The following is a 25,000-nucleotide window of genomic DNA, read 5'->3' on the forward strand; positions in this document are numbered from 1 at the left end:
TCACCGGTGAAAAAAACAACTGGGATGCACTCATCATATCAGACATGCATGTTATATTTTATTTTGTACAAGAAATATCATAATTGATATATTTTTTTACATATTTATGTTTTTTATACACAGTATATATACAGTACTCAGTGAGCACTATACTGACTGTATAGTCTGGATGGGTTTCTGTTAGACTATAAGTCAAATAATTATTGCTTAATACTCAGGTATGTTTTTTATGTTACCCAAAGTTCTATATATCCATTACGATAAATTTGACGATAAAATGGACCTCAAGGGGCCCATATTTTTGTGGTGCTCAGTGCACCAAAAATTTCACTCAAGGGCAATGTCTCTTTCCAAATATAATGCCAAGGTTACTCACAAACAATCACATCGCTTAATGTGTGCATGGTTTCTATGGAACTACTTTTACCAACGCACAACAACTGTATATCTGAGCAAAGTCCTGTGTTGGTGGATTAGTATGAAACTCGGTGGTTATGTGACATTTGCATGATATGACTGAGTGTTTCAGTCCTAAAATCTGGAAGTGCGTTTGCATTTTTGGGTTCCCCCTGCTGATTTTGAATGATTTTTCCCCATAGGGCTGATTAAGTCTGTTTTTAACATAAGCCAAAGTGAGTTCCGTGTTTTGTTCTACGACATAAATTGCACCCCTTAATACCTCAACCATGAATTTTGAAGTTGTTCTGTGGTTTAATAAAAAAGGTTGCTCACAAGTTCCTATCTTGAAAGCACAGCAAACGGTCCCATTCCGCCAAGGCTATGTCACCATCAGTCAAGTTTAATTTTCGTCCACCTGCACAAGACTTTGCTTGGATGTGCACAGTTGACGTACTTCAGCAGTACTTCTCAATGAACCATGCACAATTTAAGCTTTGTGGATTTTTGTGAGTAACCATGACACATGTTGTACTCTGGGTAAATGGAAACATACTTTAATTTAATGGCGACCTGTCCAGGATGTATACCTGCCTTTCGCCCAATGTATGCTGGGATGGGCTCCAGCCCCCCAGCGACCCTGTTCAGGATAAGCGGGTTAAGATAATGGAATGGATGGATGGATGCCCCTTCAATGCATGGGGCCAAGTTTGAGAGGAACTGAACACAGATACAGATTTGTCATGACTCTGCGTCAGGATGTGGACCCAGTATGTCTTAGTCATGGTATGGACGAGCCCCGAAGTGACATGCACACCTAGGCTTTGGATCATCTGTTTCGGATCTTCACAATTCCCTTCACAAGTCTCACCATAGTAACCTCAAATGCTTCCTGCATGAGGTGCATACCCCACCCATCAGCAGATGTCTGCGTGTTAAAACATAATGGAGTTTGAGCTTAAAGAATCCGCACCTGAAAACGATTTGGGTGCTTCCACCTTGACAGAACATACTAACCCCAAAGTCCAGCGCCGGAACACAAGGTATTCTGACCGACAGCAGATGATAAATTAGGACTTGAATCGCGTGTACTGTTTGGTGTACTGCTTGTACTGCTTATACTGAAGTTGCAAAGCCAACTGAAGTCTTCCAGCTTCCAAAGTTTCACGAGTACTGTTAAGGAGAAAGAAATGTACAAATATGCAATCACGCATGTTCAACCAAGTCAGCTCGTCAAGGAATTAGTCTTTTTATTTTTGGGAACTTTTGAACGACCGTCTTCTGCGTCGGCGTTTCCTCTGGGAGGAGCAATCGGATGTCCAACTCCGGCAGGAAGCCTGTCATATAACCCTGGGCTGTCATCGCCATGGTTACACCCACGGTCTCACCTCATTCCACTCCGACCTGCCTGTCGTAGCCTTCCAGTAGAAGCCTGTAGCTGTTTGTTTGTTTGTTTTTTTTGTGTTACCCCCCCCCCCCCCTCCTGTTCCTGCGCTGGCCCCCTGTCCTGCCCCCGTGCCCTGTGTCCTGTCCTGTCCTGTCCTGTCCTGTCCCTCTCCCTGTCACCCCCTCATTCAGACCCGCGCGCTCTCGTGCTTTTAGACCCGCTCATCCCTCCCAGGACCTGTTAACCGTGGTGCTGCCCGCCCAGGGGAAGCGGAAAGTCACCAGGTCAGTCAACCCACCGCAAAGCGGGGAGGTCGTGGGGGCGGGGGGGGGTGAACCACTGTGCTTTTTCCCCCATATGGGTTTTCCTGCTTGGTTCAGATCATAGACATGCCGTCGCTAAACTGCCTTATTTGTATTGTAATGTGATGTATTGGACTAGGCACTCCATGAGGCAAGGTTTGGGCTGTCTGTTTGACCCCCACGGTTAGTCAAACTTCTGTCACTTCTCTCCGGTGGCGTTTTGTGGGATGCGACTTACTGTACACACACTGAGTTTGACACCAGGGTGTGACAAAAAAAAACTCAGCAGTGTTAACTCCCCACTGGACTCCCCTGCACTGGAGACTTCTCTACCGAACATTAACGTGTTCTGTATGCCAAACATTACGTGTTTGACACTGCTGTGTGTCCATCTGACAAAATGACCTTTCCATTACCTGCTCTGATGCGTCTGCAGCCATTGCACATTTCTCCGGTGGCCTTCGGGTGTGGGTTTCAGTTCTTCAGAAGGGGTCGGTGGGCGTGATCTAAAATTCACACTTTCAGATTAAAATTGAGCTGACCACCTGAGGTGACACTGACAATGAAATTAAAGACAGGGGGATCCTGAGTTTGGGTTCTGCAGGTGCAGGTCAGACCCTGTTTGTGTTGTCAACCATTTTATTTCGTGGAACAACACACCATATTACTGGATCTGTTCTGCGTCAACTAGCCAGAAGGTATCAATTGATATGACACAGTGAAAAATGGAAGGTAATCGCCTGAGTCCAATGTTGCACACATGCTGGTTTGCATATATATTTGCCAGCGTGGCTGTCATACTTTGAAAAAAGAAGCCATTACAAAAGAAGAATAAGCATGCCAAAAATCTGCGGAAAGCATTCTGCCATTATATCCTTTTTTGAAGAAATATGTCATACTGTCTGTCATTTTCTACACTTTTTAAAGTAATAGCCTTTTTCCAAGCTAGGGATCAGCAACTCACAGTTCTCGAGGGCCAAGAACTGTTGGTTTCCCACCGTCCCATAAGCTGATAGTCAGATGTGTCTGGCCAATCAATAGCGCTAATTACCTGGGATAAAAGACAATCCAGGGCTGGATTTGGATTTGACGGCCAAAATTCAGACCTAGCATTTCCCCCTTTTCCTCACCTGTGTTCTCCCCCTACCTGTACCATACCTATACCATGCCTGTTCCATACCTGTACCATACCTGTACCATACCTATACCATGCCTGTTCCATACCTATACCATGCCTGTCCCATACCTGTACCATACCTATACCATACCTGTACCATGCCTGTACCATACCTGTACCATACCTATACCATACCTGTACCATACCTATACCATGCCTGTACCATACCTATACCATACCTGTACCATACCTATACCATACCTATACCATACCTGTACCATACCTGTACCATGCCTGTACCATACCTATACCATACCTGTACCATACCTATACCTATACCATACCTATACCATACCTGTACCATACCTATACCATACCTATACCATACCTGTACCATACCTATACCATACCTGTACCATACCTATACCATACCTATACCATACCTGTACCATACCTATACCATACCTGTACCATACCTATACCATACCTATACCATACCTGTACCATGCCTGTACCATGCCTGTACCATACCTATACCATACCTGTACCATACCTATACCTATACCATACCTATACCATACCTGTACCATGCCTGTGCCATACCTATACCATACCTGTACCATACCTATACCATACCTGTGTCAAGGGGAAGGAAGCCCATGCTAAAATATTTGTTTTCTGAGAAGCCATTACATCACACATTACATTCCCAATGTACTTGTACACTTTGGTCCATTTTTCCAGTTTAAGGGCATGGTATCTTTGGCATCGAGTGAACAAGAAACCATTTTGTTTATGATTAAATTTGTGAAACGTCCCAAGTATGATGCAACAAGCATCTCCAATGAGGCAAAGTTACTGTTTCTCTAGGCCCAGTGAAACGGAAGGTGAGGCCCGAAAATAAAACTGTGAGAACATATCCTCAGTTTTAAATGGTTGGGACACAACTCTTTCCGTTGACTCGGAAATTATAAATCCATAGTCTAGAATGCTCCATTTAAGAGGAGTTAATGTTGTAAAACTTTCACACAGGCACTCCCCAGCTCTGTCATTTAGGGTGTGGTCTGTACTTTGCCCGGCTGGTTAGGGATGGACAGATCCTGAGCTCACAACGCTGAGGCCGTTTAGCGTCCATTAGCCTGGATCCACTCTTTCATATCTAATTGCTTCATGGCAAATAGGGTTATAATTGAGGCCTTTGATAACCTTGTCACTGCCTTTGAGGCCCGGGTGGCAGTCGACTGCATGTATTTTCGGATGAGTAAGCCTTGAGCAACTGTGGTCTGGACATTTATGCCATCGTATTATTCTGTCTTGACTCCTGCAAATGTGACAGTATGCCCAACAAAGACTTTTCCAGAACTAAATGTTGTGTTGCACCAATACACTTGTTTGGGGAGTATTTTTTTCAACAGAACAGGGATGCTACAATAAGCTTTTTTCCTGGGAGTACTGGTGCTCATTGATGTTGATGTATTCTTCAAGGGTTCCGATTGTGTCTGCATGGTCACGCTAGGACTCGGAACCGTACTGTCCTCTTGGGTCCTCTTCTCACTTGCTCCTGTGCTTGATCTGCACTTCATTGTACGTCGCTCTGGATAAGAGCGTCTGCAAAATGCCTTGTAATGTAATGTAATGTAATGCTCATAACCTGGAAAATGTAGGCGAGCACTGGGAGATACAGGGACACACTGTAGTGATAGACTTGAGATATGAAGACCAGGCAGATCTTGTTTTATTGGAATCCAAACGACAAGGAAGTCAGACCTTCACTAGCTATCTAGCTTAGGTAGCCGCTGCTGCAATATGCAATTTCTGTTATCTCTAGATTCTTTCCTACAATAGAACGTCATGTATTTGTTTTCTTCCGCAGCAGATGTTCTCCCTTGCTTTTCACCAGATGAAAAAAAATAACACTTAATGTTCTCTGTTTCATGAAAACTAGCTTAAACAAACTACTGTCGACGAGTTCTAAGAGACTTGACGTACGCAGTCATCTCAGAGTGTCTTTCTTGGTCGCGTGTCATTCGCACAGATGAGTTTGATTTTATTCCGCTGGCTTGAAGCGGAGTGAGCTCATACTCATTTTGGATAAGACTGTGTGAAAAGTCCCCGCAAGTCCCTGAGACAAACGTCCAAAGATTTGAGCGTGGGTGTAAATGTACTCCTGTAAATGTCAACGCACTGCTGATCCTCTTGGGGTCCAACCCGTGACTTTGTTGAACATTTGTGAAGTTATTGTTGACCAGAAGGTAATGATTAACTTTAAAAAGTTGTTGGGGGTCACCTTTTAGTTTTTTCCCCCCGAGAGACCCATCTTGTTGTCTGTTGTGCTCACGTTGAGAGACTGAGTGTTGTATTTGGTTGCTGGTTTTCTTTGAAAAAATCTTTTGCCTGGTAATTACCAATTTATGTCTCACTCATGGTTAATGAGTGAAGCACCGTCGTGTTTAATTAACTTGTAAGAAAAGTTGCTGCTTAACTGATCCCAGCCGTGGAATCACGCCATTCCACCTCCACAAGCTCTCTCTCTCTCGCACACCGCCAGCGCCAGCCCCGTCTGCCAGCCAGACCAAATCATTAGCGCTCCCGGCTCTCCGTACATTTCCAAAAATAGAAAACGTGTGGCGAGCGATAGTCTCTCTCTCTCTCTCCCCGTTCCTCCTCCTGCGTCTTATCTCGCTCTGACCCACGGACGCCTGTGGGGAATCGCCGAGCCCATTTGCAGCAGTCATGTGGAGGGCGTTGAGCTGCGGGGGGGGGGGGGGGCTTCTCCAGGGAAGGGGGCACTGAGCTGCCCCCCGTCCTCCCAGAGAGAGGGAGACAGGAAGGACACACATCAGGTACACTGTCAGCACAGTGGTGCTGCAGGGGGGACTGCAGTGCCAAAATTAAACCCCCCGACAAGTGCTCGTCTCCTGAGATATGCTCCTCACTCGATCCTGAGTCGGTGTAGAGACGGTATCCGCGTCATCCTCTCACGAAGACTCGAATTATGCAGTGACGTGAGCTCGAACATATTCTTATGCTATGAAAAACACATCCAGCTGTAGGTTACATCTGTTCAGTTCACTTTCATTTGTGCACGGCTTTGCACAGAGGACTGTCACAAAAGACGCTTTACAGTGTAACTGAAGGGATTAAAGAGAAGAGAAAAAAAAAGCGGAGATACCAGCCCTAAGCCCCCAGAAAGCACAAGGTAAAAAAATAAAATAATAATAATAATAAACTCCCTAGTGTGGCGAAATGTTGAAAAGTTACTTTACTTAGTTTGAGAGTCTCAACCATGTCTTATAAAGCTGCTGTATAGTTGCTTGCGCTAAAAATATCATTGGGAAAATGTTGCCGGAGAAAGTGTGGTTGGTTGTAATGTGTAGTTGTGTGCTGTACCACTGAGCACAGTGATTGTTTGCTACTTGGGCATCACTATGCCTGTCACTGCCTGGTAATAAATGCCACCTTAATTTCAATTAATACGGGTTGCTCGTTATATTTGGATTGCTTTCAAACAGGCATGCAGTCTAACTACCTTGGACTGGCAAGCTCTGTAATGTTGCGATATACTTTCAACAGTTTCCTAATAATATTGCAATTGTAGGACATTGTCGGAAAAGGCCACGTTAATTTGATCTAAAGTAGTGTCGTTGTTTTGGCTCGATTGAATTGCATACACCCTTAAAAAAGGCTGAAGTGCGTTCGACTGAAACCAATTTATTTTATTTTCTTTTTTTTAAATTCTGAGTGATTTAATTTGAACTGAAAGTGTGACAGAAGACTTCCTGTTGAAGAGAGAGGTTGACAGTGCTCGGGGCTATTCGTCCTCCGCACAGTGTTACTCGAGTTCAAAGATGGCCGCCTCCTCCTCCGGTCTCCTCTTCTCTCGATACGCTCTCTCCGCGCTGCGGCCTCGGTCGTGCCTGACCCTGTTCCCTCGCCGTTCTTTTGTCCGGGCCTCGTGCTTTATCTGCCCCCGGGGCTGATCCCTTCTGCCGTTCAGATATCCGCCCCCGTTGAGGGGGAGACACGACCGGGATAGCCCCGGTCGAGGTGCATTATGGGGGCTTGTCAGGAGCGCGTGGGGTTAGAGCGAGCCCGGGCGCATCTGCTCCAAAGATGTTCTCGGTGAGATAGATGGCCCGGAGTTCAGCAGGTTAACGCTCGTGAAGCTGCTGAACGACGCGGTCAGGGCTCGCCGGTGGGACGTCTCACTTCGGGCCTGTCACCGCGGGCCCTCGATTTGCCTCGGTGTGGATCGGGGCAGGGCCCGAGGAAGGGGGGGGGGGGATTCCTCCGGATCTGCTCGCGCGAGATCTTCGTCTCGTTCGACCGGGGAAGGAGGCCGTTATCGACCACAGCGAGGGCCTCCTCGCGTGCTCGTGGTTTCAGTGTTGGGGCCCGCGTCCACCGCAGCTCGACGTCCTTTCTGCGCGGCAACGTCCTCTGCCGTCGTCACAGGACTAAAAACAGCCCGGCATCTCCCGCGCAGAGCTCCGCCCCTGCTCCTGCCTGAGTTGAGGGGGTAGGATGTCGTCGTGGAAACGGGCCTTCGGCTCCGTGAATCAGAGACTGGAACAGTTCTGGCCCGAGGATTCTCCGCAGCCCAGCACGTCTACCGCTGAGGTGCTTGGCAGGGTCACTGAGGAAACGTTTTGAGTCATGTGCCCCTTGCCTTTTGGCAGCCTTGCAGTGGGATGTGGTTTTCATCCAATTGCTGGCTCGATATGAAATTGTGCAACACAAAGCAACACCCACGCACATGCAACGGGATTAGATTTGTTCACGCTCTGCTCCACGGAGAGAAGTTGGTGCGGAGGAAACATTCTCCTCTGCGTGCTTGTGGATCATTAACTTCGTTCGACTCCGGGAAGACGCTTGCGCGTTGGAGACCGGCGGAGTGGATGTGCCGGACTTGGCACGCCTTGCTCAGACACGCCATCCTAATTCTGTCTGATAACACAAAACCAGTGGGCTCATGTACCTTTTCTGTTATAAAAATTATTCTTTCAATGCCCTGGGGGATTGCAGCCCATTGAAATGGACGAGGAGAGTATGGGAAACCGATATGATCCTAAACTCTTACCCGTCACCCTGTTGAATTCCCCTTACCTTAGTGTAGTCAGCCTCTAGTTCTGGGGACCGCACTGTCTGCGGGCATTTGCTTCAATCGTGCGCTCTACCACCTGACTTCGCTAATTAGCTTATTATCTGAACCAAGCAGGTAAAATAATTAGTGAGATCCGGTGGTGTAGCGCACGGTCGGAGCGAATGCCTGCAGACACTGCGGCCCGCAGGACGAGGAGTTGAGTAGCGCTGGTCTAGTCTTTGTGTTCTGTACAAATAGTGGACGCAGCAATTGCAGTGCAGCTGTCTCTGTGCCAACTCTGTTGTTCTCCCAAATGTAGTTTGCAGAAAGCAAATGCGACTGACAGGCAGAGAGGTGCACGTCACAGAACGTGTGTGTGGCAGGAGAGGTCTGCTCAGGACACTTCTCCAGAAGACCAAATCAACCTATAATTTGAGCTCAATTTACCCTGTGGAATGTATTTTCTACTTCTCCAGAGGAGAGCTCCTGTGGTTAATTTTAGCATATGAGAGCTTGTACCCGGGCTGATGTATCGAGCCTGCACAGGGCCCTTCTGAAACGTCAGTGTCAGAGTGCTTCACTGTATTGAACATGCTGTGCTTGGGGCACGCACAGTGGGAGAGCTTGAGCTCGAGTGCAGCGGAAAATCTAGTTTGTGAATGTATCTCTGGAATGTTCTGTAGCGAATAGAAGTAATCGAAATATATTTTTTAATCAAGTTGGAAAAATGTGTGCCACTCTCTTTCGTCGATGCCGCGTCTCGCCCAAAAAAAGTGGAAAACATTTATCGAGAGAGGTCCCTTAATCAGTCAACATTTTAGCGCGGTGGCGGTGAACTCCGCACTGCGGGAAACTACATAAATGTTTTTGTTTTTAAACATGACCCTCGCTTCTTTAAAATGTGACCCTCTTATATACAACAACAAAATGGTTATATTTCGTGTCGTTTAGGTCTGTGTTCTTAATAATTTCATCTTAACCAAGCGAATGTATTGCTCAGCGCATGCAGTGCGTGTGCCAGGCGTCATGGTTGAGTCATGTCAGGGGAAAGCTCCAGTCCCGTTGCTCTCTTAAGCCGATGCTGGTATCCAGGACGAGGCCGATAACAGGAAATCTCGCAACGCAAATTTGGTTAATCCTGTTTGTGCGTCAGCTGCCTCTGACAGCCAGAACGCATGCAGAGAGCTTGCGCATTCACTTGGGTCCTGCTGTTTTCACTAATGCACGTGGAGGCTGATTTTGCTCTTGTAGTTATGCACTAAGCAGTATTTCTGACCGTTAAGCGTATGGGGCCAGCGGTCCAGAAGGGCCGTAAGAAGTGTGTGAAGGCGAGTGCCTTTTTTGAGACAGTCGTAGCCGGTTCTGTATGAGGAGCATCGGTGTCCGGAACGAAGCATCGCCCGGCGCCGTGGCGATAACGGATGCTCCTTCTGATTACAGGAGACAGCAGCGACTACCCGGGGGGCCCAAGTCCCAGAATCCTCCGCTGCAGCCGCAACAGCAACAGCAGTCCTCGCAGCAACAGTCACAACCCCAACCCCAGCAGCAGCAACAACAACAACAACAGCAGCAGCAACAACATCCACCGACCCAGCAGCAGCAGCAGAACTCGGACCACCCGTCCGGCAACGGCAAGTACGGCCGGCAGCTCCAGGGGCAGGGCCCGCTCCCGTCGGGACGGCAGGGCCAGACGCACCACGGCTACAGCCAAAACCGCCGCTGGCACCACGGCCAGAAGCCCCCGGCGGCCCTGGGGCCGCCCCCCCCGGGGCCCGCGGGCGACAGGGCCGCGCCCAGGAACGCCAAAGAGACTGAGAATGTGAGGGCCGAGGAGCCCGCCGCCGACGCCGACGGGGCCCGCCGCGAGGGCCCCGGCCCCGGCCCCGCGGCGGAGGACAAGCGCCGGGACAGCGTCGCCGAGGGCCCCAAAGTCAGCCTGCTGCAGTCGTCCAAGGAGAGGCTGAGGAGGAGGCTAAAAGAGAAGGTAAAGCTCAGATAACTGACTTACTCTTAAAGAAAATCATACTCTATCAACCTCATGCTCAGATAACTGACTTACTGTTAAAGAAAATCTTACTCTATCAACCTCATGCTCAGATAACTGACTTACTGTTAAAGAAAATCTTACTCTATCAACCTCATGCTCAGATAACTGACTTACTCTTAAAGAAAATCATACTATATCAACCTCACGCTTAGATAACTGACTTACCGATAAAGAAAGTCTTACTATAATCAACCTCAAGCTCAGAGAACTGACTTACTGTTAAAGAAAATCATACTCTATCAACCTCACGCTCAGAGAACTGACTTACTGTTAAAGAAAATCTTACTCTATCAACCTCACACTAAGATAACTGACTTACTGTTAAAGAAAATCATACTTTACCAACCTCACATTCAGAGAACTGACTTACTGTTCAAGAAAATCATACTATATCAACCTCACACTCAGATAACTGACTTACTGTTAAAGAAAATCATACTTTACCAACCTCACATTCAGAGAACTGACTTACTGTTCAAGAAAATCATTCTCCATAAGCCTCATTCTCAGAGAACTGGCTTAGTCTTAAAGAAATCATACTTTTTCAACCTCATTGTTAGATAACTGACTCACTCTTAAAGAAAATCATAAAACACCAGCCTCACCCTCAGATTACTGATTTATTCTTAAATGTTGTCGTATCAGATTCACGGAGGTGTTCTATTAATTCAGCTTAAATAATCAGTCATTTTATCATTTAGTTGCTGTTAGTACATCTTCAATGAGAATAAGTAAGTGAAATCGCAATCTTTGATGTTTTTTTTTTTTTGTGCTGCGTGTTAGATTTTGTGCTGCTGGTCTCAGCTTAACGCTAATGACATCTTCCTCCGACTGCCTCATTATCGCTTCACTGTGTTGTCTTTCATTCGTAGCCTGCATTATTCACAAACGCTGTTCCACAGCCCAGATAACAAGGCCATTTATAAACTCCCACTGACAAAATGTGCTGATCGTTAAAACCAGCGCTCTCCTTTCCAGATAGGCGACAGGGCATCCAGCTGCATGATTAATTAAGGTTGACGATCTTTTACGCCACGAGGAGAGTTTCATAGTCTGCTTATGTAGCTTTGGCTCTTTCAACTTCAGTTCCGCTGCATGGTGCGCTAAGGACATTTACTTTGCCTCTCTGTGGGTTTCAGTGAAGTCTTCCTCCGTCGATGTGGGAAATTTTATCGCTTTGCTTTTTCGTTAACCATTATTGTGTGTGTGTGTCTGGAAAAAGGCGGATTAATCACCTCCCTTTTTAACATTGCAGCCTTACCTGTTTTGAAACATACAGTACGCTTGCATGAATCCTGCTAGGTTTAACACATCAGAATCAAGCTTATACCCTGCTCAGGATATGGGGTGGGGGGCTGCCTGTAGCCCTAGTGGCTAAGGTACGTGAGCTCAAGCCCTGGTGTAGCTATGATAAGATCCACGCAGCCGTTGGGCCCTTGAGCAAGGCCCTTAACCGCACATTGCTCCCGGGGGAGACTGTCCCCCGCTTGGAGCGGTCTGTAGCGTAGTGGTTAAGGTAAAGGACTGGGACACACAAGGTCAGTGGTTCTAATCCCGGTGTAGCCACAATAAGATCCGCACAGCCGTTGGGGCCCTTGAGCAAGGCCCTTAACCCTGCATTGCTCGAGGGGAGGATTGTCTCCTGCTTAGTCTAACCAACTGTACGTCGCTCTGGATAAGAGCGTCTGCCAAATGCCAATAATGTAATGTAATGTAAATGGCTGAGACCCGCAAGGTCGGCGGTTCGAATCAGTCTAATCATGTCTAATCAGCTGTAAGTGGCTTCGGATAAAAGCGCGTGAACTGAACGCCGTCTCCCCGTTGGTCGGCAGGACGACGTCCCCGTGGCAGCGCCCGCCCCCCAGAGGCACCGCATGGACAAGCTGATGGAGATCCTCAACAGCATGCGCAACAACAGCGGCGAGATGGACGGCCAGCTCGCCACCTTCATGGAGGAGGCGCAGAACGCCACCAACTCGGAGGAGATGCTGTCGCGCATCGTGCACACCGTGTACCAGAAGGCCGTCAGCGACCGCAGCTTCGCCGCCACCGCCGCCCGGCTCTGCGACAAGATGGCGCTCTTCATGGTGGAGGGCACCAAGTTCCGCTCGCTGCTGCTCAACATGCTCCAGGTGAGGGCCACGTCCGCCGGGCCCCTGGGGGACCCGGGCCCCTGGGTCACAGGCCCCCGGGTCACGGGCCCCCGGGTCACAGGCCCCTGGGTCACAGGCCCCCGGGTCACGGGCCCCCGGGTCACGGGCCCCCGGGTCACGGGGCCCCCGGGTCACGGGCCCTCGGGTCACAGGCCCCTGGGTCACAGGCCCCTGGGTCACAGGCCCCTGGGTCACAGGCCCCCGGGTCACGGGCCCCCGGGTCACGGGGCCCCCGGGTCACGGGCCCTCGGGTCACGGGCCCTCGGGTCACAGGCCCCTGGGTCACAGGCCCCTGGGTCACAGGCCCCTGGGTCACAGGCCCCTGGGTCACAGGCCCCCGGGTCACGGGCCCCCGGGTCACGGGGCCCCCGGGTCACAGGCCCCCGGGTCACGGGCCCCCGGGTCATGGCCCCTGGGTCAACCGCCGTTTTCTCACATTGAAATAGCCAAGCAACACACAGTCCTCAATTTTTAAACCTACTTTTCCTACCCATGTTGATCACTCTGAACAGAAGATATTTGTCACCTAGGGTGTCATCTGTTGGTCATTCAGTGGTCTGGCTATATTTGTTGATAATATTGGCTTTGTCCGTTTGTATTCAGTTTATTTAACCGTTTGCTCAAATTGAAATAGCCAAGTTCCAAACAGCCTACTTATCTCTAGGGAAAACTTTTTGCTTTACATTTACATTTTAGTCATTTGGCAGACGCTTTTAATCCAAAGCAACTTACAAGTGCATAGGTTCTTCCACAAGTTAAAGCATCGCATCCACAACTAGTAAAATACACATGAAGTGCTGTTCTAAACATAGTCATAAGTGCATAAGGAGGGGGGGGGGGGTTTACAAGAGGGATAGGGATATCGGAAAAGGGGGGCGGGGGGGGCGGAAATCAGGGCGTAGGACTAAGGTACAGTTTGAAAAGGTGTGTTTTAGTGTATTCAAAGCTTTATCACTAGCAACACAGCTAGCTACCCAAGGCTATATTAGCGTGGTCTGCTACTTTATGTATAATTTTTGTATAATGATTCAGTGTTTGCCAATCTAAATGAATATGCTGCCTGCACTTTGCCACGGAGAGGCCAAAAGCCTGGAGGGGGTCCGAACGGCATTGTTGCGGATTCAAATACTATTCTCTGCTCAAGTAAATCTTGTCTGGACCAACCAAAAGGACCAGCTGGAAGGATTTATCATTTTGACGGTTTTTCATAGGTTGCAATGCACCAGGCAAGCGCAGAAAAGTATTTGAATCCAAAATGATTACGCATTTGACCCAGGTCAAGACAACTTGACGGTCAGGCTTCTTTTGTTTCTGGGGAGATGGCAGGGGAAAAGCAAGCGGCTGATGCCAGGTTTTACACGGTTTTCTGCAGCGATAACAAACTGAATATCAAACGTGTGAGTCGATACAGGTGCGGAACCCAGACAGACCTTGGCAGAATAAATGTGGCAGCATCCTCATTCCTTCTGGGAGGGGGCAGGATGTCCAACCTAGAATCAATTCCAGACTCGAGCAGGGGCCTCACTGTTTTAAAGCCTACGCAGCCAACATCAAAATAAACATGTTCAATCAGGAGGAGTCCGTAGCTTGTAATTGTGTGACTCCAAATGTGGTCCAAAACCATAAGGTGATTTGTTTATGGGTTCTTCAGATCCACTACAAACGGCGTTTTCTGGTTTGTGTACGTCTGAACGTGGTTTCTGAGAATCCGAGGTGAGTGTAAGTGTAGGGCAAGTCTCCGGGCTTGATTGCAGCGATAAGGAGGGAGAGGGAAAGGAGATCAATGGGGCAATTTTGGTTCTAGTCCGGGGCCTCCCCATAAACATGTCCTGAAGGCCTGGGCTGATTGCTTTCAGAATACCTCCTGGAAATGTTATCTCGTATCAGGTTCATGTCATGAGTAAGGAATTACCAAATTACCTGAATTACGTGAGGCCATTCAATACTATCATGAAACCAAAGATGATTGTCGTATCAAGTGATTCCCTTGGATTCGGTCAGTGTCCCTAACAGTCTGTGAAGAGAAAGGGTAGTCAAGACCGGCTCCCATTCTTTGTGCCCTTAAAGGTACAATAGGTAAATTCGGACTCCTAATGGTCAAGTGCGGAATTGCAGCAACAAACACCCTCAAACCACAACACCGTTCATCCCTCCCCCTTGTCTATGAATGTGCTGACGTTGAAACGCCATTGGCTGTGGCAATTAGAACCAATTTTCTACCAATGAGCTTGAATCACAGCTGGTACAATGTTTTGGTACACAGTGTCGGTGAGTCAACAGTTATTTTGAAACCCGAATTTGAGGACAATAAACACAGGCAGCGGGTGAGTCAACATGTCAGTGTGCCTTCTTCAATGATAGGAAGGGATGGTCTTGTAACAAAAATCGTACCTATCGCACCTTTAAGAACTCGGAACATTTGTCAAGGCGTTCTCAATCTGAACTCATGAACAGCAGAAAGGAAAAAAAATTTAAGAAATGCTTTTCAAAATTCTTTGAATTCAACCATTAATAAAATGTTTGAGGTGAATTTAAGTTTGGGTTGAATCGGAGCGCCCCAGGGTTTTTTTGTTTCGTTCATCTTTGGTACTTGTTTAGTCACCTGTTGCAGATGAATTGGAGACCCCTGTGATCAAGGGCATTCGGGCATATGGCACTGAACTTGCTGTATTTTTTTCCACATCAGCAAATATTGTGACGTCTCTGGTCCTTTGTTGGTATGTAACGTCTCTGTGCCTCATTTTGATTACTCTGAACAGACGATATTTGTCATCTAGGGTGTCATCTGTTGGTTATTCAGTGGTCTGGCTCTATTTGTCTATTTGTTAATAATATTGGCTTTGTACTTTTGTTACTTAAGTTCCACACAGTCCTCAATTTTCACCTACTTTTCTCAAGTGAAAACCTTGCTTTGTGCATTCAAAGCTTTATCACGAGCAACACAGCTAGCTACCCAAGGCTATATTAGCGTAGTCTGCTACTCTATGTATAATTTTTGTATAATCATTCAACGTTTGGCAGGTAGTTCCGGTCAAGCCGAAACAATGACGTTTTATGACTTTCACTTCTTTATAAATGGCCCTGGATACAAAAGTAAATCCCTCAATAGTTCTTGGACAATCCATTAGAATCGGTGAAAATTGATCTTTTGTTTAATCGCCCGGTGGATGGGACACAAAAACACCAGCTCACCTCCGGTCAAACAATGCCCATGCTGGTTTTAAATAGCTGGGTGATCCACACTCCAACTGCTGGCGGTGAGGTCATGGAGGTGAAACCTGTCGTGGTAGTTAAGGCATTTGTGTGAACACATGGTGATGCTGCATGTATTCTGGTGCTGCTTGATGAACGGCATTTCTTATTGTATTTAACGGCATAGTACGGCATGGTTTTGCCTTGAAAATATTATAACCTAACCATAGTATGGCTAAAGTATCCATTTACATTACATTACATTACATTAAGGGCATTTGGCAGACGCTCTTATCCAGAGCGACGTACAGTTGATTAGACTAAGCAGGAGACAATCCTCCCCTGGAGCAGCGCAGAGTTAAGGACCTTGCTCAAGCCAACATTCAAATTAGTCAATTAATAAATGTTTTATTTTATTGTTTATTTTTGCAGGGAACATCGCACAATTAAAAGGTAATTGCGCCAGAGTTCGCTAGCAGCTACATGTGTAGTCCCTGGACAGGTGGACAAATAACAACCACAGAAACGGCAAATACACAACCCGAAACGGCACAATCCATCAATGTAAATAGTGGAATCATGGAATTTTCCTCACTGACGGCAGCTGAGATATAAAGTTAAACATGATCAGACGGATTTGAAATATTAACAGGGAGGTGAGCGGTCAGGGTTGTGAGTGAAGACGTCTTTGATTGTAAACACAGTGCCACAGCAAGGCTAGAAAAAACCCTAAATATTATGACTTAAATGGCAGAATCAATTGGCTTTGCTTTTCTCAACACCCCCCACCCCCACTCTCTCCACCAGGCAACAATGATTAGCAGTATTTATATTAGCAGTGTTTATAGATGTTTCACTGTTTCCAGTTTTTAAGTCAGGTAGCCATTTTACTCTCTAATGCTTATTACTATAAAGCACATACAATTTACACAAAAGTCACAAGCCCAGTGATGCATCTTAATAATGAGATATCATGTTTTACGTTTACGTTACATGATACCTGTTTACATTTTGCTGGTGATACTAAGATTAAAGTTTGACCTCTGATGTACTGTAGGGTTTTGTATGCGATACAAAACCCAACAGTACTAATGGTTTTATTCTTCATAAAATGCAGTTGTCAGTTTGTTTTTTAAACCAGCTGCTTTAGACAAGGGCTACGGTCATTATTCAGAGCCAGTAAAACATTATGAATGCTGGAGTCATGTTTAGTGTTGCCAAACATACGTTTGACTTGTATTGATTTATTGGCAAGCGTAATGGGTATGGATGAGAGGCAGGCATTCCCCAGTGCCACAGCTGCAAACGGACTCCTGCGCCGTGCAGATTGAATCAGAGCTCCGGGTTACCTTCATTTACATCCAATCATTCTCCCTCCATTGTCTCTGCATGGGGAAAGCAACGACATCGTAATGTTATTGTTAACTGTTCCGATCCAAGGCCAACAAAATGTAGCATTTTCTGTTTGCCCTTACTGGAAATATAGGACAATGCTGCATACAGTAATCTCATCTTTTTAACATTTTACACTTTGTTGAAACATTAAATGTATCTTTCAAATGATTTATAGTTACAGTGAGACCCATTTCTTCTCAAAGTATGCTTCCTCAGGAAGTGGAATGGTGCTGACAGAACAAGCATTTGGCGGTCTGAGACGTACACATACTTTTACAGAAGTGACTTCCAAACAGGGCCTTCAGTATTTTCTGATATTCGTTGAATCATGAACCTTGGCAAAACTCTTTTGGGGGCTTTCCCCCCCCCCCTCTTTCTTTCATATTGTAATCTCTTGTGCTTTAATCATTGCCATTGCAACTTCCTGCTGAAGTTTGAAGTTAGTGTTGTATTTGATGGTTAATTGCTGATGGAAAAAGAGATAGCCGAATGATTTAGCCGCGTGGAATGCATTACAGCATAGCTAATGTGTTTATATTCGGCAGGAATATGTGTAAATGATACTGAAATTGGTTACACATGCCCCCCCCCCCCCCCCCTCCATCGGTTTGTTAGTTATACTCCCTGTGTGTTTCACCTTCCCTGTTAAATTATCCTTGAAGCATTAAGTCTTTAATCATACCGTGCACATGGCGAGCCATTGATAATGTATTTGCACCAAAGTGAACATTTGTTACTGTTAAATGAGGCGGTACAGAACAGCTTTGGATCAAAACAGCCCTAATATGAAGTAAAGAAAATATATATTTTTTAAAATAAATAAAAAGGAGACATGAACACAAAACATAAGCTAGACTTGAACAAGAGAAGGCATGCCAATAATATGGAGACAGATGTGTCACTGTCCACAAACGTATCGAGCTACATGGACACTGTGCGAGTACCACTGCATTACTGCCTCTGTAGAAATAGGGATGACAACAACAACGACATGCTATTTTGTTCCTACTGTCCCTCTCTGTTTGTCTCTTGTATCGCCCCCCCCCCCCTTGACCTTTGACCTCCGCTCAGTGCTCAGCCAGCCTGTCTGAGCGGCTGCAGTCTCACGGCTATGTGCGAAGCAACGACGGTGTGTTTTAGGAAGTGAGTGTGGGGCTTGTTTCTCACCGCGGTGTCACGTTGTAACTCAAGCCTTCCTCCCCCCCTGCGGCGGGCAGCGCTTCCCGCCCTGTCTGGCTCCCGCCGGCCTCGCGGTGTCAGGGCCTCGCCCCCCCCCCCACACCCCCCCGCGCCACCGCCAGCCACGGCGCTGTTCTGCGGAATGTTCCGGAAGCGGGGACATTTTAATTACAGTTCGTCTTTCGCACAACGATGTGTCTGTCACCTCTCCTGATGAATGACGTGCATATTATTATTTATTTTTTTTCATCATCATCATCGTCATCATCATCACTGAAGAATGTGTGGAACCTCTCATCCAGAAATGAGTGTCTGTCCCGGCCTGACCCCAAGGGCTTTTGGGGTGACTCAGCGAAATGAAGATACCCTCTTAACCTGCTGGTTGCCCGAAGTGCCCGTACTGTGAGTGAGTCGACCAGGGCTCGTTGTCAATAGGCCGGCTGCTGCTTCATCCTCTCGCTTTTCTCCCCAAACCTCCGAGACTTGATGAGCTCGTCCCAGGACTTGTTTCCTCTCACACACATGACCTGTGTCGCGCTCTCTGAACTATACATTTCACCAGACCACCGGCAGAACACGTTCTTTAATGAGTTATTTCAGTTTCAGGAATGTGGAAGTTAGACTCCACAGCTGTGGAGATAAATATGTTCAGATGTTTGTCTGTTCTTTGTAAGACTACATTTTGCGCAATTTTTGCTGCTGCTTGAAGGATTGATATAACCTATGTCTGATACTTGAAACGAGAGCAGTAATTGGGCTTTCTCGTATTCTAGACTTACTGACGCCTAAAAGAGAAGGAACATTTACATTGCTAATGATCTGGCATTCAATCTACAGGTGTTACTTATGTATTCATTGTTGTTGTTTTTGCCACATCTTATTTTTAGATAAGTTTTGTGTTTTGAATAGCGTTCCCTTTTGTAATTTAATGCGTCGTGCGGTTTGGCGTCTGAGATCTCAGCTGTAGTATGCCGTTTCCTTGGCAACCGTCACAGGTCAAACTCAGCTTGACGATCACGAGACTCGATTGGCAGGAGTGCTCTTTGAATGTTGACAACGCGTGTTGCATTCGTACGGTGATCTCACACTTCACCTATTTTACTCATCCTCTTTTTCCCCTTTTTAGAGCCACCACTTTCCCAGTAAAATGTGCAAGTGCTAGTAGTCTACTTTTATTCTCTAGAACCAACATGAAACACCCGCTGAATTATTTGTCACGTTACGTAATGTCAGTACCGGTGCCAGAAGCGTGTTATACTGATTATGTATTGTACACTCAGCAGGTATGGAACATAATCTTTTGAGTGCCTAGGTCCATGTCCTTTTTCATGGACATTCATTTATAAAGTTATGTAACTGAAAATGTAACATCATCAAAATGGTAAATGGTTGGCATTTATAGAGCGCATTTATCCAATGTACAATAATGCTTCTCCATTCACCCATTCATGCACACACTCACACACCGACGGCGGTTGGCAGCCATGCAAGGCCCCGACCAGCTCGTCAGGAGCATTTGGGGGTTAGGCGTCTTGCTCAGGGACACTTCGACACAGCCCGGGCGAGGGATCGAACCGGCAAACCCTCCGACTGCCAGACGACTGCTCTTACTGCCTGAGCCATGTCGCCCCTAGGGACCTCCCTAATTTACTATAGCAGTTTCTGTAATGTAGTTTTTCTGTGAGCGGATGTGCCCCTTCTGTCTCGCTCTTTCTCTCCGTTTCAGTCCGTTTCCCTCCCCCTCCTCCCCCCCCTGCCGGTGGGCATGTTCTCTGATCGTGTGGAGCTGGCGTGTGGAGAGGAGCGTCGGAGAAACGCTCAGAAGTTCCGTTCAGCCTCACGGACCCGCGTACCGGGGCCTTAAAACATGTTTTGAAGTGTTTTCAGTCGCTCTTCTGCGGTAGTTTTTCCTCTCCAGTCTGCGGGATGTGTTTCTAATGTCCAGGGTGGAGGTCCCCACCGCTAACGGCCTGCGCTGCAGCAATACCCCACGCGAACATAACGCATCACGCAAAACTCAACATTGTTCTTACTATTCTCACAAGTCCATATTTATCTGACTTAGCACGCCCGTACTGTTAATTACTTAATGAATTGTAATCCTTTTCATCACAAAATCTGGAACGTTTGCATGGTATATAAGGCCAGTTCTGAAGTGATTATTTCTCATCAGTGTTTAATATTTGGTAATTGCAGAAGGCCATCATGTCAGGGGGAGATCTCTAATCGGGAAATTATGGCAGCTACTTCTCGCTGGTGCTCCTCTGTAGCCAAACAGAACCTGGGCTGGTTTGACGTAATGCTGGAGTTAATTCACTCAGCGTGGCGTAGTTTAATTAGCTTCTCCTCCCATGAGACTCCACGTCCATCAGGTAGTGACTTCTAAAACCTTTGCTTTAAGGTTTCCAGTGCATTTCTCTGTATGAATCAATAATACCCTGTCTATCCTGTCCACACAACAGTCATTAAACACCGTGGCCTTGCACGGGAGTGGTCACGGGCACTGTGAGCTGTAAGCCTGGGTTTTGGGAGCATCTGAAACACTGCTACGGAGGGTTGTGGACCACGCAGTCTAGCTGCATCACGATCCTCTTCATGAAATGCGATTCGTCGTCTGACACCTGAACGTTGTTTGTTTACACGGAGATCCACGTCGTACCTCAGTTCTCATCCTGAGCGAGGGAAGGGTCGGCGTGCACCTTGCGTCGCCTGTTTCGTTTGTGACGAAACACGGTGGGACGCTGTATGTCCTCAGACTTTTTCGGCTTGTCGACTGGGGTGCGTCTCTCCGCACCTTATTTCTCCTTTCAGGCCCTGAAATGTATGCGCCGGAAGTCAGGATGAAGGCTGTTTGAAATTCAGACACCTGGCCCTCCGCATTTCAACTGCATTTATTAGCATTTCATTGTCACCTGTGCCTCCATAGTGTGGGCACCTTTTATGCATTCCATTCCCAAAGCAAATATTTAAATCGTGCCACACTCTCCGTCTGTGTTTCCCTGTCTGTCACGTCCAAACGTGACCTCGCGCAAGCGTTAAAAAACAGTGGCTACTCTTCCCCGTCTCTGAAATCCAGTGTTGATGTTTTATCTGTTGTTTTCATATATTACTTCCTTGTGTACACTCTCAGAAATAAAGGTACAAAGAAAAAAATGAAGAAATGCTTGTCGCTGGGTGAATAAAATTGTAGCTCTAGCCAGCAATGTATAACAAATTTGTACTTTTTTTTCTTGGCTGGGAAAACATACTCATTTGTACCCATGGAGATTCGATCCTTGAAGAATACCTCTACTGTCACTTTATTTCTGAGTGTAGTCTGTTCCCTTCCTACCGCAATGCCAGTGGAATCCGCTTGGTTCTGGCACTGTCCAGGCCTTTCTGCACTGGCATCGTTTTAGCCTGAGCTGCTTATTCTTTAGCCATTACATTACATTACATTATTGGCATTTGGCAGACGCTCTTATCCAGAGCGATGTACAACAAAGTGCAAAGTGCAGACCCATAACCAGGGACAAGTTCGCTGAAAGACCCGAGAGGGAAGTACAATTTCAACTGCTACCTGCACAACAAAGATAAGGACCAGGGCCGATTTGATCTTTTTTTAAGAAATCGTAATACCACAACACGCAAATGTATGACCAAGCCCCTTACCTAGCCAAACACTGCTTACCTAGCCAAACTAAACATCCTGATACACAAGTCAATCACGGAAAGACAACAAGTAAGGTTGACAGGGAGGGACAGGGAGAGCTTGAAGAGGTGTGTAGCCCAGGGATCGTGCTGAAGCCGTCGCCCGTTTCCGCCCCCCCCTCCTCGGACGGTCTGGGCTGGTCTCCGCCCCTCCTCCTGCTGTCCTCCGCGGGGCGGGGGTGGGGGGCGTTTGCTCTGCTTCCTGCGCCCGGGCTCCAGTCCTCCCGCCATCTGTGCCCGCGCGGCGAGGCCTGGCACTGCCGGCCAGGCTCCCACGTCATCCCGCCAGCGCACTTTCACACTGACCGTCAGAGGCCCCTAGCGGCCCCCAGCGCACTTTCACACTGACCGTCAGGGGCCCCCAGCGGCCCCCAGCGCGCTTCCACACTGACCGTCAGGGGCCCCCAGCGGCCCCCAGCGCGCTTCCACACTGACCGTCAGGGGCCCCCAGCGGCCCCCAGCGCATTCTGGCTCCAGCGCGCTGTCACACTGACCGTCAGGGGCCCCCAGCGGCCCCCAGCGCGCTTCCACACTGACCGTCAGGGGCCCCCAGCGCGCTGTCACACTGACCGTCAGGGGCCCCCAGCGGCCCCCAGCGCATTCTGGCTCCAGCGCGCTGTCACACTGACCGTCAGGGGCCCCCAGCGGCCCCCAGCGCATTCTGGCTCCAGCGCGCTGTCACACTGACCGTCAGTGCGAAGGGGTGACATGGCTGAGGCAGTAAGAGCAGTCGTCTGGCAGTCGGAGGGTTGCCGGTTCGATCCCCCGCCCGGGCTGTGTCGAAGTGGCCCTGAGCAAGACGCCCAACCCCCAAATGCTCCTGACGAACTGGTCGGCGCCTTGCATGGCAGCCAATCGCCGTCGGTGTGTGAGTGTGTGTATGAATGGGTGAATGGAGAAGCATCAATTGTACAGCGCTTTGGATTAAGGCGCTATATAAATGCCAACCATTTACCATTTACCATCAGAGGCCCTGAGTGCCACTCGGGCACAGGAAGCTGTTCATTTGGGCTCCAGCGGGCTCCCTCGCCACAGAGCCACGTGCCAGGGGCACAAGCCCTACTTCGGGAACTTAGCCGTGCCGTCCTGTCAGCGTCCACAACATGTCCGCTTCGGACGCTGATCACACTCGTTTGTTTCGTCATTCCCGGTTGGCCTACGTAAAGTAATAAAGTAATTTGTTATTTGGCAGACGCTTTTATACAAAGCGATTTACAGTTGTTTAGACTGGAGAAATGCAGGGTTAAGGGCCCAACAGCTGTGCGGATCTTATCATAGCCACACCGGGAACACCGACCTTCTGGTTCCCAGCCATGTACCTCAGCCACGAGGCTACAGGCCGCCCCATAAACGATAACAAAACATAACCAGTAGCATAGTATACGGTACATAAATGACTTGTGACAGTTTTGATAGTTTAGCGGAATCGTATTTTCGCTATTTTCGTGGCTGCTGCTCATGGTAGCGGTTCTGGAGAGCAGGTCGGTTTGAGAGCCCCGGGGCATTGTGGGTACTGAAGTCCGTCTCCCTGTGTGTCCGCATGACCCCTCTGTTCTGCCACTTCGTGCCGTCTGGCGCCTCCCCCTCGCCACACCTGCACTTCTCACTCACGACTGCTGTCTGTCCTGGTCCCACGGTGGTGGAATGACCTCCCGGTGGATGTCAGAACGGCAGAGTCTCTGACCTCCTTCAAGCGCAGACTGAAGACCCATCTCTTCAGGCTACACCTTTCCCTCCCCAACTCACCACCATGATTAGCCTTAGACTGTAATGGCACTTATGTATAGATATCGTTACTTGTATAGGTATTGTTGTTTTTACTGGCTGTTGTATTGTTGTATTCTAGCTGCCAACTGTGGTATGCTAGTTTGAAAGTTGATTGTACTCTTAAAGGGTTCTGATTTTCTGTATGTTTACACTAGGACTCGGAACTGTACTGTCCTCTCAGGTCCTCTTTACACTTGTTCTTGGGTTTGATTTGCACTTTCTTGTACGTCGCTCTGGATAAGAGCGTCTGCTAAATGCCACGTAATGTAACGCAATGCATTGTGGGTGCTGAAGTCCGTCTCCCTGTGCGTCCTCCCCCCCCCCCTGCAGAAGGACTTCACGCGCAGAGACGCCCTGCAGCAGTCCGATGTGGAGCACTGGCTGGGCTTCATCACCTTCCTGTGCGAGGTCTTCTGCATCATGCGGAGCAGCGCTGGGGAGCCCTTCAGGGTGCTGGTGTGCCCCATCTACACCTGTCTCAGGGAGGTGAGTGTCCCGCACGCACCCCCCGTACGGTACGTCTCTATCGGGGGCGCACGACCAGGGCTGATCCGTCTCAGGATTTTCATTACATTACGTTATTACATTATTACATTAATGCAGGATTAAGGCTGTGCGGATCTTATTGTGGCTAGACCGGGATTGGAACCACCGAAGTTGCGTGTCCCAGTCATGCACCTTAACCACTACGCTACAGGCCTGCCCCCACTTCTGGTCTGATCTATTTAATTGACTCAATCATATCTTATCTGACATGCATATGAGTACCGGGCTACAGCTGCACACTGCAAGTGTATCCTAATGATTTTACTTCGCTCATTACAGTCAGGCTTGAACCAGGCTTGAACCAGGGTCATTTATAGAGCTGTCGGCAAATTAAAAACAAGGCAATTGGTTGGGACAAAAACCAGTACGCAGACCGGCCTGGTGCACCCCTGGTCTATATGCAGCATACCGTTTCTGTTCACCCCACACGGCACGTCTGAGTGACGTAAACACACACCGTAACCCCCGCCACTGCCTGTCCTCAGCAGGTGTGTGTCCCACTTACATCAGTGTAGGGCAGTGTGGAACCTGGTTTACCTCAGAGGTACTGCGTGCCCAGAGTACGCCTGTTTCAGCATCTTGTCTACATCTAAGGGAGGCAGAAGTTCTGTGTACGTGTAGCATGGTTAGCTCAGCTAGTTCGCTAGTAAGCATGGTGAAGTGCAGTGAAAGCGAAGGCTGGTAGCAGGTTATCGCGACAACACTCCCCGATGACGTAACCCTCAAATTCAAAAGAACGTTGTTGC

The 25,000-nt window shown here is 48.0% G+C and overlaps 1 protein-coding gene across 2 annotated transcripts in view; it reads left to right on the top strand.

The window, feature by feature from the left end:
- Positions 1 to 25,000, top strand: part of ctif (CBP80/20-dependent translation initiation factor) — a 94,148-nt gene that overhangs the window by 54,030 nt on the left and 15,118 nt on the right. The window contains exons 8-11 of one of the 2 annotated variants that reach the window (XM_061263549.1): positions 1,999 to 2,067; positions 9,726 to 10,269; positions 12,165 to 12,464; positions 24,039 to 24,194. In XM_061263549.1, coding sequence (XP_061119533.1) covers positions 1,999 to 2,067; positions 9,726 to 10,269; positions 12,165 to 12,464; positions 24,039 to 24,194 — 1,069 coding nt within the window. The remainder of the gene's footprint in view (positions 1 to 1,998; positions 2,068 to 9,725; positions 10,270 to 12,164; positions 12,465 to 24,038; positions 24,195 to 25,000) is intronic. The other variant, XM_061263550.1, reaches the window with a different exon arrangement.

Source organism: Conger conger, chromosome 12 (assembly GCF_963514075.1).
Source record: "Conger conger chromosome 12, fConCon1.1, whole genome shotgun sequence".
NCBI classification, from domain to species: Eukaryota; Metazoa; Chordata; class Actinopteri; order Anguilliformes; family Congridae; genus Conger; species Conger conger.